Source organism: Raphanus sativus, chromosome 5 (assembly GCF_000801105.2).
Source record: "Raphanus sativus cultivar WK10039 chromosome 5, ASM80110v3, whole genome shotgun sequence".
In the NCBI taxonomy this organism is placed as follows: Eukaryota; Viridiplantae; Streptophyta; class Magnoliopsida; order Brassicales; family Brassicaceae; genus Raphanus; species Raphanus sativus.
This window is the reverse complement of record NC_079515.1, coordinates 32,328,296-32,341,538: the sequence shown is the minus strand read 5'-3', so window position 1 is coordinate 32,341,538 and position 13,243 is coordinate 32,328,296. Positions and strand designations below refer to the sequence as shown.

The window sequence follows — 13,243 nt, the reverse complement described above, 5'->3', positions numbered from 1 at the left end:
AGATCCAAATGTTGAGAACTCGAAGAACTCATACCTGAAATGAACAGATTTATACCCGATCGAGTGAGCTAAATTTCAAACATAATATCTTTTGTTATATTTTTAATTCATTTTTTTTGGGTTGGTGAGATTTACTATTTATTCGGAAGATTTTTGGCTAACTTAATGGTATATATTCGTAGGTTTCTTTTTTTCTGAACAGGATAAAAAAGATTTGGGTCTTGATTAAATTTATCTTATATAACAAATTGATGTTATAGATAAGTTTTATAAAAACTAATTTGTAACAGTAATATCATTTTTGTTATAAATTAGTATATCATGGTTTATAGGTTCAAAGTATATAGTTGGTCGTCTTTATAGTATTGCTAATATTGATAGATGCAAGTTAATGAATACATATAATATATTGTATTATTAGTAATCTGTCGTATAGTATTATATGTTAGTAGATGTATTATTAATAATCTATCTTATAGTATAATATGCTAGTGGATGCATCTAGCTTATAGTAAAATATATGCAATATAAGGAAACATGTGTAGTGGATATAATAATAAGGTAAGAAGTGAAAAAATATGGTAATGGTTGATATTAATTATTTATAAAAAGGCATGTCTAATAATAAATAGATTAATATAACATTAATTACATAAGGTCAAACTTTAAAATCCACCTAGAAGAAGTTGTAATGTTAGATAGTTTTAAATTATGTATTATAATTTTAGAATAATGTAAAAAGATTCTTTCACTCTTAGTGAGCCTAAATATATTAGACTAAAGTTTTCTTGTGCATGGTACATTAATATTTTGACAAAAGTGTTTTTGTTTTTTGAAAAAAATATTTTGACAAAAGTATTTCTAATTCGTGAGTATATGACAACATTTATGTTGATTGATACTAAGAATCATAGAAGGATACTTTGCATTTAAGTAGGTAATATAGTTAGGATATTTTTAATATTAATTCTATTTTTAGAAAATAGTTAGTGGTATAGTATTGTAATTATCACTGAAAACTAAGGGCAAATCCTATTAAGTATTTTGTTTTAATAATATAGATTTACCTTAGAGTGAATAACCTGCAATTATTATAAACTGTTAAATTAACTGGAAAATAAAATGAAATGCATTATTAGAGTCGAGATACTCATATTAATAACAGAGATTATTGCACTTGGTAATGAGTCTCTCACCACATGTATATTTAAATGATTTAAATACAAAAGAAAACAAAAATCGCGGAGAGAGGAGGAGGAGGAGAAGAAGAAGAGTTGAATCATCATCCATCATCACTGTCATCTTCTTCGTTCGCGCGTCGAAATAATCAAAAGAATAATTGATAGATCCAGCTCAACTAAGACTTCACACTCTACCCAATCTTTTCTATTCTCCATAATTTTAGCTTTGGATTTCTTCTGAGATTCATTCACCCTTCCTAATCTCTTTTCCGATCTGAGACAAAGTATTAGATTCACACTTACAGATAGATGCCGGGAAATTCAGCTTCTCCAGGTCTCCGGGGGGTTTCAGGTAAGTTTTCCGATCATTCCGTCTTTTGAACACTTTCATATCTCTTTAGTCAACTTGCGATCTGAAGAGCTCAAATATCCTATAAGTTAGATTTTGATTAAAGAGAGAACCAGTTTAATGAATAATTACTAAATTATTTGCATTCAGGAGGAGGTTGCAGACATTCATTGCTTACTATAGTATGGACCGTTGTGGGATTCTTCCTCCTCGCTCATCTCATCTCGCTCTACTCCAGAAAAGACAATAACAACATTGATGATCAACAACAACAAGAAGCTCCTTCTTCTCATCGCTTACAACTACTACACCCTCCTGCTCTCCACCAACTCGTTAGAGTCGAAGAAGAGGTCTTGAATTTACCTCCCCACCCTAGGAAGCGTTCTCCTCGTACACCAGGTAAACGGAGATCAAGAAAACCCATCCCTCTCGTCGATGAGTTTCTCGACGACAAGTCTCCCATCCGCCATCTTTTCTTCCCCGACATCAAAACCTCCTCCTTTGGTCCGACCAAGCACATGGAAGATGCGTTTCATTACTTCCCCGGGAAGATCTGGTTGGACACCGAAGGAAACCCCATTCAAGCTCACGGCGGAGGGATTCTCCACGACGATAAATCCAACACGTACTATTGGTACGGTGAATATAAAGATGGACCGACCTACCATGCTCACAAGAAAGGACCTGCTAGAGTTAGTACACATTCATCTCTCCTATTTGCATTTATTTTTGAGTAAAGTCTTATTGTCTTTCACTCTTCAGGTTGATATCATAGGGGTAGGTTGTTACTCTTCCAAAGACTTATGGACATGGAGAAACGAAGGCATTGTACTCAGAGCCGAAGAAACAAACAAGACCCATGATCTCCATAAATCCAACGTTCTCGAGCGTCCCAAAGTGATCTACAACGACAAGACTGGCAAGTACGTGATGTGGATGCACATCGACGATGCTAACTACACCAAAGCTTCGGTTGGTGTAGCCATCAGCGATACCCCAACAGGTCCATTCGTGTATCTATACAGCAAACGTCCGCACGGGTTCGATAGTCGTGACATGACCGTCTTTAAAGACGACCAAGACGGTGTTGCTTACCTGTTTTACTCTTCCGAAGTCAACAGCGTGCTTCACATCGGACCCTTGACCGAAGACTACCTAGACGTGACGCCGGTTATGAAGAGAGTCATGGTTGGACAGCACAGGGAAGCTCCGGCTGTTTTCAAGCACGAGGGTACTTATTACATGATCACTTCTTGGTGCACTGGGTGGGCGCCAAACGAGGCTCTGGCTCATGCGGCTGAGTCGATAATGGGTCCGTGGGAGAAGCTGGGGAACCCATGCGTTGGTGGTAATAAAGTTTTCCGGTTAACGACGTTCTTTGCGCAGAGCACGTATGTGATTCCTTTGCCTGGTGTTCCCGGTGCGTTTATCTTCATGGCGGATAGGTGGAATCCTGCTGATTTGAGGGATTCGAGATACGTGTGGTTACCGTTGGTGATAGGAGGACCGGCTGATCAGCCTCTGGAGTCAAGTTTTGGGTTTCCGATGTGGTCGAGGGTGTCTATATATTGGCACAGTAAATGGCGTCTACCTTAGAACAACAAGCAGACAACTAAACATGTGATTCTTACCCATCTCTCTGTGCTGATTTATTTTGTAGGTTAGGCCATTTGCATACAAACCATTGTGAGGATTATTATATAATGATTTCTAAAAAAAAGTTTTTACTCACATTCAGCTTTTGAACATCAAAGGTTCCATGTTGTTCCAGAACAATGAACTTGTGGTCTGGACTCTATCAAAAGACAAGCGAACAGTTTTAAAGGGTAAATTAAACTAAATTCAGTTAAATCTGTCCCAAGAAGGATACTTTTAATTCATGAACAGAGTAAATTGGTCGAAGATCAGCTATTCTAGTGGAACTTTGTTTCTCCTGACGACAATCTAGATACATGTGAGTTAAAAATGTTAAATTAAATCAGTTAAATCTGTCCCAAGAAGGATATTTTTAATTCATGAACAGAGTGAATTGGTCGAAGATCAGCCATTCTAGTGGAACTTTGTTACTCCTGGCGACAATCGAGATACATGTGACTCTGTGGGACATGTTAATAGTGGTTAAGTCACAGTTCTTTGGATTCAAAAAGCTTTGTAGCAATATTGTACACATATAGAGTGTGATTGGTAAACATTTTGGAGTAAACTGAAGTAAATATTATTTCCATGGGCCCACATTAGTTGGACTAAATAATTTTTGTTGTTATTAAGTATTCTGTTTTTTTGTTCTGTTATTAAGTATTCTGTTCTGTGACAAAAAAAAAAGAGTATTCTGTTTTTTTTTTGTCAATTCCCATGGGCCCAAATTTGAATGAAGAAATGAAATGAAATGAATTGATTTGGTTTTTTAGATCATTTTCCGGACAGAGTGGGAGAGAGATCGAATGGCGGGAGGAGGAGGTGGATTTGTGGAGGCAGAGGCAATCATCGCGAGGATCGAAACCAAATCGACCAAGATTGAAAGCTTACTCAAACAGTATAAACCAGTAGAAGCTCTGAAAACGGCTCTTGAAGGTTCTCCTCCTAAAACTCTCGATGAGCGTTGCAAGGTACTCTCTCTCTCTCCCCTTCTCTTTTACTGCTTTCTTTGTCTGCTCATTTGATTATAATAATAAATGGTTGCTTTTGCAGTCGGCTAATTGGATAGTTGTGCACAGAGCTTTAATGGCGATTAAGGATATTGAGGGGATGCTTAATGCTCTTGATGTCGAGTATTACGACATTCTCATGAAGTAAATCCCCCCCTTTATCTCTTATACGGTCATTTCTTGTCTGAATTTCATTGGAGATAGATCTGTTTAGAGCAAAAAGTTATACAACATAGTTTAGCTTCTGTTGTTATACAATTTAGCTTTAGTTTTTGCACAGTAGGTGTTAATCTTTTATGTTTGCTTGAATGGTGTGGAACAGGTACTTATACAGAGGGCTTTCCACCGGGGACCGACCTACATGCGATCAGTGTTTGAAGATTCACGAGAAACTCACTGAGCGAGCTGGTCTCGGTTGCATTCTCCGTTGTCTTTCTGATACTCTCAACACCGTTTGATCCCTCCTTATCATTGTATTATTGCCACCATTGTACTACTTTAAAAGAGACATGAGTTTTTTTTGGTTTGATGATAATACATTCATTGAAGATGCACTTTCAATAACCACGGAGAGAATATCTTAAATTATTATATCTCATAACCAGTAAACTTAGAATCTGCCGGGGACGCTAGATCGAACCAGAGGGTGAAAGGCTTTCTTTCATTTCATCCATCAAAAACAATATAATACAATGTTGTGTACTCTGTAAATTTTTTAACCATCGCAAACAATTTTTAAGGATCTTTCACTCAGTCAATGATTCACGTACAGCATTTCATTTGTGGTTTGGGCTCTCTCTATCAAAAGACAAGTGAACAGTTTTACATAGTTGGTAGAGAATTGTTTTTCTTCACCTACCAGCTAGAGAAATCTTTAAACCCGGTGGAAGTTGTTTTTCTTTTCTTAGCCACCACTCCAGAGGTTGCAATATCAGAGTCTGTTGCACCACTAGTGTCCTTAGTGCCTGCTGCATTACTCTTAGCTTTCAAGTATTTCCCCACGCCACCACCACCTGCTCCACCTTCTGCTGTACCTGATCCTGGGTTGCTGTACCACGACCCGATCTTCTCCTGATTAAATCACAAATTCACAGATATAATCATCTTATCAGACGGGTTGAAAGAGCTATAATAGAAAGACAGAGAGAGATTGTATTATATACTAACAATGTCTTTGTCTTCGTTCTTCTCCTTCTCAGCTTTCTCTTTCTCTTCCTCTTCATCAGGTTCTGTGTATGGATTTACAAACACATTTGCCTCGATTATCTTAATCTCCTCCTGCACATAATTCCAAAAAACACTGTAATCAAGAGGCTGGATTAAAATGCTGTTAACTCAAGTAAACCCAGAGTTTACTGAAACTTACCAGAGGACGGTCGCTTTCATCTACAGGTACACTCTCCATTGCTGCCAGTGTTGACAAACCACCAACAACTCCACCAAACACTGTGTGCTTGTAGTTCAAATGGGTTGCTGATTTGTATAAGATGAAAAACTGAGAACCATTCGTGTGAGGACCACTATTAGCCATGCTAACCACGCCTCTTCCCGAGTGAAGCTGCTTCGAGTTTGGCTCGTCTTTGAATGGCTTTCCCCATATGGATTCACCTCCTTTTCCTGTCCCAGTTGGATCGCCACCTTGAATCATGAAGTTCCTTTTGTAGAGAATAAGGTCACCCATTGTATATTATTATTAAATCCATAATAACACAAGAAGAAAGCCTCTCAAAATCTTCAAAAAAAAGGGCATATGTAATTTTTACCTAATGCTTCTGTGAAAGGCTACTCCATTGTAGTAACCTCGTTCACAAAGGGTAATGAAATTCTCACATGCTCTAGGAGCTATATCGCAGTGGAGCTCGATGTTCAAATCTCCATGTGTTGTGCGAAACTGAACATACCCTTTCTTCGTTGGGTTCTTCTCGACTTTGATTAATTCGAAATCGTTTCCGGTTACAGGAGTAAACGCAGTGGAAGTGAAAGAACGAGAAGCAGCACCCGAAGAATAACGGCTCTTCACCTGAAACAAAAACAAAGACAGTTAACAACACACAAATGAGTTTTTATTACATACAAAGAAAGAGACTAACCATTTTAGTATTAACAGGTGCTCTGTCTCCAGACATATGCATAGCGATTCTTGCAGCTGTTTTATCACTTGAACCAGCTTTAGCAGCAGCAGCACTTCTCCCATGAACCGAAGCAGAAGCAGCATCCACAACACTATAAGTCTGCTTAGGTTCGTCTGCTTTAGAAGTCTCTTTGATTTTCGACCTGGACTCAAGAATGGCAGCAATAGCAGCGGCTCTTTCGTTACGTGCCTTGTTACCACCTCCACCGTGTAAAGCAATCTCCTTGGCCTTGTCAGTTCCTAGATCTGCAAGCATATGCTTGATATCTCCAGAGGCGTTTATATTATAAGCAGGGTCTGAGTTCATTTTCTTCAATTCTGTTCACAAGAGAATAGAGTCATAAGTCATAACCAAGTAAATAGAAAAAAATGGACTGGGATAAGATAGTGGCTTAGTGCATCAAAACCTTCATCTTCAAGCTTCAGGCCGTTTTTAACGTGATCAAATTCCACCGTTATTTTACTATCAACTGCATTAGGATTCTGAAAAACACACAGGAATAGTAAATAAATATGCTGAACCAATCGCAAGGAGCTTAAAGAAGGGAGAGAGGGGAAAGAAGAGATTTAGTAGTACTTGAATAGTTATAAGGTCAGCTCTTGTGAATGGTTCCTCAGTTAAAAGCTCCTTCCAATTCTTGGTCTTGATATTCAATTCTTTGATTGCCTAAACAAAATTTAATTAAAAAAAATATAACTAATAAACTCTTCAACAAGAAGCACTAGTAGTAGAAGCAAAAAAAAAAAAAAACAGACAGACACAAACCTCGTAGCAGAATACGTTACCGGTGGTCTTAACAGCAACAATATGAGTAAACTCAGTAAAGACTTTGTTGAGAACAGGACAATGAAACTCTCCTAAACAAATTTTGGCAGAGGAAAAACGATTCAGTAACTATTTATTCTCTAACAGATTAGGATTAGGAGGATGATGAGAAGAAAGCAAAAAAAAAAAAAAAGAACCTTCAGAGTTCTTGTGAAAGTTGAGAGTAATAAGATCATCTCCTTTCAATGGCGCTCCTGTTACTGGATGCTTTCCAAACTTCCTTATGTACGGCACTATCGTTCTGCAACCAAAAAGATAAAAAAAATAATTAAAATTCAAAATCAATAAGGTAAAGCTTAATAAGAGTGAGAATCAACAACTCACTTTAGCTCGAAAACGCTGCCGTCGCTTGTACAAACAGGATCCTCGAACGGCAGAAACGTGAGCCTGAGATTGAATCCACCACAAACATGATAAGGAAGAACTTACAAACAATTATATTTATATAGAGAATTGGTGGAAGCAAATTAATTACATACGCGCAGCAGTAGAAAGGAAGGCTCTTGAAAGGAGTACGATTCTCTTTGGACTTAGCGCCTCCCCATTCAGTTGCCCACTCCGTCTTCGTTATGTACATTCGATCTTTGCTGTGCTGTTTCTTCCCCATCGTATTCAATTTCTTCTTTCTCTTCGCCTTTGATTTCTTCGAATTTGACAATCCAAACTCGTATCGAGCTGGTGACAGTTTCAAATCGATTGTAGCAGCTGAACCCTGAAGTTCCGATTGGGATCTGAGACGCCACCGCGTATTGTAGACACCAACAATCGCCGCCGTTGAGCCCTACTCGGCCCAAATAACACCCCCCCGTTCTATATAAATGGGTCGTATTTTTATAGTTTGGGCCGTAAAATTTAGCCTAAACCAGTGATAACCGCTTTTCACCCGGAGATTTGGCGCCAACTTTAGTGGGCCATAATATGTCTCATTCTCATTCTCATTCTCTAATCAATCATTTGACCATTTGGTAACACGACTAAAAGGGTCAAATGCACGTTACAATCAATAATGATTTTATTATCGCATTCCAAACGATGAAAACGCGGGTTAATGATTGATACATGAGATGATGAGATTGATACTTTTGAGCATATTACAAGACATGTTTGTGTACATATTAACCAAATCCTTATGTGGAGAGTGATGATTCTCTACGACGGCTTGAGGTATCCATTTTGGTCTAAATAGGACACAACAATCTCTGCCATTTCTGAAAGAGATGAAGATGAATTCTCGTCTCTCTTGTTTTCTATCACAATCTGCACAGCATAGTAGTAGTAGGACAATAATTCAGCAAAAAACAAAAAAAAACAGTAATAAATAGGAACTAAAATATGTATATACGACGAACCTCACAATCCAAAGGTGGTTCATAAGGGTCATCTATTCCTGTGAAACCTGAAGATTAAACATTTTTGGGAGAAGAAGAAACAATTTATAATTAGCATATGGTTTGTTGAATCATGAAGGTATGGTTGCTAAAGAGGATCAAACAAGTTGGGTTACGTTTTAAAAAAAAAAGGAATGAATTACCTTTGATTTCACCAGCGCGTGCACGCTTGTATAAGCCTTTTGGGTCTCTAGCTTCACAGACATGGAGTGGCACATCCATGAACACCTTTTACAACACAAGTTAGGGTTTAATTTTTCTTATGTTGATTCTGGATTCATCATATTTACGAGTTGTGGAAATAATAATAACCTCGATGAAATCTCCTTGCGGTAGCAATGCACGACAAGCAGCTCGTTCCTTTCGATAAGGAGAGATGAGACTAGCAATACAGATGATTCCAGAATCCGCAAACAATTTGGAGACTTCACCAACTCTTCGGATGTTCTCAGCTCGATCTTCCGCTTTGAAACTAAGATCGCTGTTTAAACCATGTCGAACGTTGTCGCCATCGAGTATATACGAGAGCTTTCCACGGTTGTACAGAGCTCGGCTAACAGCACACGCCAGACTACTTTTCCCTGAACCACTTAAGCCAGTAATCCAAATGACACAACCCTTTTGATTAATCAGTTCTTGTCTGTCGGGTTTAGTGATGGGACAAGCATGCCAGACGATGTTTCCGTTGATTTGCTGCGTTTCACCTAGTTAAGGTAGATGATAGATCCATTCAGATATATATACGTATTTGATGATTGACATTTGACAAGCTACTTACATTGTGTAATACTAAAGCAAAGGCAAGACTCAACACATTTTGACATGACCAAATAAAAAAAGGCTCGTAAGATATTAACAGATGGATCAATCATACCTTGCCGCGCAGAAATCGACAGTGTCCGTTGACTTTTCCCGCGAAACATCAAACCGGCGGGCTCCAAGCTCCGGAAATTAGACAATGATAACCTGAGATTCCGCGACTCTCCGAACGCCGCCGGAGAAACATAGCACCTTCCGGCACATCTCGCAACCGCCGCAACATCCATGGAGCAAAATAATTCGCACGAACGAAAGAGAGAAGACAGAGTACGGCAGGCAACCGAGAGAGATTCAACGATTCAATTGAACAGAGCTCAACGGTGACAGCTAAGAATGTTTAAATCTGTCAGTTATTTAAAAAAAAAAAAAAATGAAGAAAATGTGTTTGTTTATTGGCTTGTTGGATGAGTGCTAGGCCACGTCCGAGTTTTAAAGACGCACTCTCTCTTACGGGCCTGATGACATCGTTGGGCGTTGTCGGATTCCACCTAATCCAAATCAAATCCAATAAAGATACTCACACCAACTGGGAATTGGCAGGTTTTGTCTTATTAATTAAGAGATGATAAACCTTATCAACTACTGATGACATCATTAACGTGTGGATTTATTCATGCTTATCCTATTGGGCACGAGAGATACAATACAACTAGGTTATGTTGCTTGCACCTCTACTAAACACCAATTTTGTAATTGAAATTGTCTTGATTTTGAATGTAAATGATCATCTATAAATTATTTGACTCGAATCAGTTGGGATTAAGAAATGGATTTCATCTTGTTTAAAAGGGTTTAGTGAAAATATACCAAGAAAATTACTTTTTGAAAATATGTCAATAAGAAGAACCATATTCGTAAAATAGTTAATCCGTCAATTGCACTGCGTCGGAACTACTTATTCGTGTGGAAAGTAAACCCACGGATCCTGCCGTAGAATTCAACAAATGAGAGAATAGAAGAATGGTACGGAGACTCATCTCATGTGTTGCGTGTGTGTGTTCTCTCAAGGTTTGAGAGCAAGTGAAAGACCAAACCTTGGATGCTTGTCTAAGGCCCTAGTGTCGATCTCACTGGAAACAGTCACTAGAGATTTGGGCAAGACCTCGTGCTGAAGAAGAGCACCGAGTGTGCCACGGCTGTTGAATTTAGCTTTCACTGAGGTCGAGGGATCAATCGCGTATGACCCACCAACAGTTATCGTGTTCTCATTAGTCGAGAATTTCCTGTAAACCTCACCAACTGCAGCACTTCTCTTGGATTCGTCGAGGTGATGAAGGTAAGATGCTTTGATTGAGTCTCCTTTGTCTCCCCTGAATAAAGTCAGATCAGAACCACAAAAGGGCAAAGCTACTGATGATCACGTGAGATTGAGATTCTTCTGCTTACAAAATGATGGAAGCGGAAGCATCTGGTTTGGTCACACTGATTCCAGCGTTGTACTTGGTGAATGTTTTGGAGGAGGTGTCGTATCCAGCTTCAGCACCAAATGAGATGACAGGTGTACCTAGAGTGGCTGTTATGTCGATCAATGGGTTCTGCTTCAAAGCTGCAGCAGCGGTAACCGTGGCGTGGTCGTGGAAGTACTGGACCTCGAGCTTGCCAGAACTGTTGTCAGGGACTTTGAAGGAGACGATGGCTTTGGTCGAAGGGAGGATCTCAGTGAAAGTGACAGTTGTCAAAATCTGCTCAAGCAAAGAAGGAACATTATTAGGTGAAACAGGGATTAGTGGATGAAAATCCTGAAAAAATTAGCTTACAGTAGAATCAGTGTCGACTTTGACATCGAAGACAGCATTCTTGTATTTGTATTGAGTGGCAACATCAGCAGCATGCACGCCTCCTTTCTTGAGAGCAGTAGACGTAAGGGCCTAAAACAACAAAGCATACACACATTGCTTATATATCCAATGCTACATTATTAACGCACACAATCACACAAGTCAGAAACTAACAACAAAAACAATGTGTATCCAAAGTCAAAGCTAATACCGAAGAAATGTTGTCACTCATTATCACAAAGAAGGGCAACAAATACTCTTAAATGCAGTTATCACCGTGATTGGGAAGAATAAACTCAGAACAATACTCTGTTGATAGTCAATATATCTAACCACGGAATCGAAATAGAGAAACGAAGGGAGAATAGGATAGGTACCACGCCGGAGGCACTGTAAGTGGAGATACTGAACTTGTGATCGGAGGTGTAGTCTCTCGTCAACAGATCTAAACACGAAACAGAAAATATGTGAAATCAGAATGAAAACCTAATACACACACCAGCGCTATGAATCAAGGAACCAGGAACAAACAGCATATTCGCACGCAATGATTGCGCGATTTCAACCATGGAGAGAGAGTGAGAGAGAATGTTACCTTTGGCTTTTTTGCCGATATCCGAGAACATTCCTGGACCTTTGCTCATGGTTGATCCGCGATTTTGTGAGAGAGAGATCAGCCAAGTTTTGGAGGAGGAGGAGGAGGAGGCTGTGAAGAGATAGATAAGAACAAATACAGAGTTGAACTTTTTTTTTCTACGGCGAAATAAAATAGCGAATATTTTATTGTTTGTTATAGTAACAGCCTGTGTTATTCTTTAGTGCCAGGCGTCACTCACAAATCACAATCGCTACAAGGAATGTGGGACCCACTATCGAATCGGTTATGTAATCATACTGACGGTAAATCAGTTTCGGGTTATTATATTCATTTTTTGAAACCTCCGAGCCTGGTATCCATTGGGCTTATATTACTAAATTACGGCCCAAATCAAAGATCATCGGAACCCTCCTTATACTTAACAGATGGCCAACATCGGTATCACTCGAGTCGAGACAATTTAACAATGGCGACAAACAAAATCGTCCGTCTGATCGCACCGAGCCGATCCGCCTCCTCTAGATTCCTGGAGCCTGTATCCCGATTTCTAAGCTCCGGCACTCTTCCTCCTCCGCCGCAGTCACCATCCCCGTCTCCGAATCAGGATCAGGTTGTGAAGCCAGATCAGAAACTTCAAGAGAAGCGCAAGGAAGAGGAAGAGGAGGAAGAAGAAGGAGGAGGTGGAGAGTTTGTTAACGAAGATACGGGTGAGATAGGAGGGCCTAGAGGTCCTGAGCCCACTCGGTACGGCGATTGGGAACAACGTGGTCGATGCTCCGACTTCTAAGACGTGATCCCAAGTAATTCTGGCTACATTTTAGGTTTGATTCAAGAGGAAACTAATCCACTTTTTATGTTTTTATCTATTCGCAAATAATGGAGACAGACAGTTGGAATTGTGATATGTCTGGGATCCTTGTGCTGCTTATGAATGTTTTAGCTATTTGGTTACGTAAAAAATTTTATTTTGTAAGAAATTGATTTGGATCATTTCGAAAGAAGTAATTAGGTTGGGTTATTAGATGATGTTCCTAAGCTTGAATTAGGAGAAGATACGAGTAGAGTTCTCCATTATAGACAAAGTACTTGTTTGGAGTGCATTTTGAATTTAGTTATATGATGTCCCAACACTTGAATTATTGATGGGTAGAGTACGTGTAGATACTGTTTCAAGATTTTTCGAACGAGAAATTATCTCTGGAACGGATCTTGGTTTTAGGGTTTATCGGATAAATAGATGGGAACGTGTTACCAGTTGCAACCAGACGAAAGAGGTTGGGCAACAATCAAATTCAATTGACAATAAAAAAGATACCACATGTCTAAGATATCAAATACATATTTATGACGCTATCTTCTGTGGACCACAGACTAAACCCTTAGTTAACATTTTGAAAGGACTAAACTATTAGTTAAGATTTCGAAAGTGTCTGGATTCAATTGTTAGGATTACTTTTTCCCCACCTGATGATGATATGTACTAATATGTATAGAATTGTTTATATAGTGAAATCATATTTCATCAACA

The 13,243-nt window shown here is 39.0% G+C and overlaps 6 protein-coding genes across 6 annotated transcripts; 3 read left to right on the top strand and 3 right to left on the bottom strand.

Annotated features, from left to right (window-relative positions):
- Nucleotides 1-1,195: 1,195 nt before the first annotated feature.
- On the top strand, nucleotides 1,196-3,261 carry LOC108859545 (uncharacterized). Its single transcript, XM_018633450.2, has 3 exons — nucleotides 1,196-1,533; nucleotides 1,681-2,222; nucleotides 2,293-3,261. The coding sequence occupies exons 1-3, from the start codon at nucleotides 1,491-1,493 to the stop codon at nucleotides 3,124-3,126; spliced, it is 1,419 nt and encodes a 472-aa protein (XP_018488952.1). The 5' UTR covers nucleotides 1,196-1,490; the 3' UTR covers nucleotides 3,127-3,261.
- A 616-nt stretch (nucleotides 3,262-3,877) lies between these two features.
- On the top strand, nucleotides 3,878-4,729 carry LOC108859544 (actin-related protein 2/3 complex subunit 5A-like). Its single transcript, XM_018633449.2, has 3 exons — nucleotides 3,878-4,136; nucleotides 4,219-4,319; nucleotides 4,498-4,729. Exons 1-3 carry the CDS (start codon nucleotides 3,972-3,974, stop codon nucleotides 4,631-4,633), a joined length of 402 nt encoding a protein of 133 aa, XP_018488951.1. The 5' UTR covers nucleotides 3,878-3,971; the 3' UTR covers nucleotides 4,634-4,729.
- An 88-nt stretch (nucleotides 4,730-4,817) lies between these two features.
- On the bottom strand, nucleotides 4,818-7,924 carry LOC108859541 (peptidyl-prolyl cis-trans isomerase CYP65). Its single transcript, XM_018633446.2, has 11 exons — nucleotides 7,612-7,924; nucleotides 7,457-7,519; nucleotides 7,270-7,373; nucleotides 7,073-7,164; nucleotides 6,884-6,973; nucleotides 6,714-6,789; nucleotides 6,266-6,624; nucleotides 5,939-6,195; nucleotides 5,542-5,830; nucleotides 5,343-5,453; nucleotides 4,818-5,246 (listed from the first exon to the last, which is right to left on the bottom strand). Exons 1-11 carry the CDS (start codon nucleotides 7,737-7,739, stop codon nucleotides 5,031-5,033), a joined length of 1,785 nt encoding a protein of 594 aa, XP_018488948.1. The 5' UTR covers nucleotides 7,740-7,924; the 3' UTR covers nucleotides 4,818-5,030.
- Nucleotides 7,925-8,120: 196 nt separating this feature from the next.
- On the bottom strand, nucleotides 8,121-10,037 carry LOC108859543 (adenylyl-sulfate kinase 4, chloroplastic). Its single transcript, XM_018633448.2, has 5 exons — nucleotides 9,395-10,037; nucleotides 8,833-9,224; nucleotides 8,664-8,748; nucleotides 8,482-8,528; nucleotides 8,121-8,389 (listed from the first exon to the last, which is right to left on the bottom strand). Exons 1-5 carry the CDS (start codon nucleotides 9,564-9,566, stop codon nucleotides 8,282-8,284), a joined length of 804 nt encoding a protein of 267 aa, XP_018488950.1. The 5' UTR covers nucleotides 9,567-10,037; the 3' UTR covers nucleotides 8,121-8,281.
- A 139-nt stretch (nucleotides 10,038-10,176) lies between these two features.
- LOC108859542 (mitochondrial outer membrane protein porin 2) lies at nucleotides 10,177-11,839 on the bottom strand. The gene is made up of 5 exons (XM_018633447.2): nucleotides 11,713-11,839; nucleotides 11,495-11,562; nucleotides 11,097-11,207; nucleotides 10,726-11,021; nucleotides 10,177-10,649 (listed from the first exon to the last, which is right to left on the bottom strand). The coding sequence occupies exons 1-5, from the start codon at nucleotides 11,759-11,761 to the stop codon at nucleotides 10,343-10,345; spliced, it is 831 nt and encodes a 276-aa protein (XP_018488949.2). The 5' UTR covers nucleotides 11,762-11,839; the 3' UTR covers nucleotides 10,177-10,342.
- A 307-nt stretch (nucleotides 11,840-12,146) lies between these two features.
- LOC108861710 (uncharacterized) lies at nucleotides 12,147-12,692 on the top strand. The gene has a single exon (XM_018635646.2). The coding sequence runs from the start codon at nucleotides 12,182-12,184 to the stop codon at nucleotides 12,500-12,502; it is 321 nt and encodes a 106-aa protein (XP_018491148.2). The 5' UTR covers nucleotides 12,147-12,181; the 3' UTR covers nucleotides 12,503-12,692.
- Nucleotides 12,693-13,243: the final 551 nt, after the last annotated feature.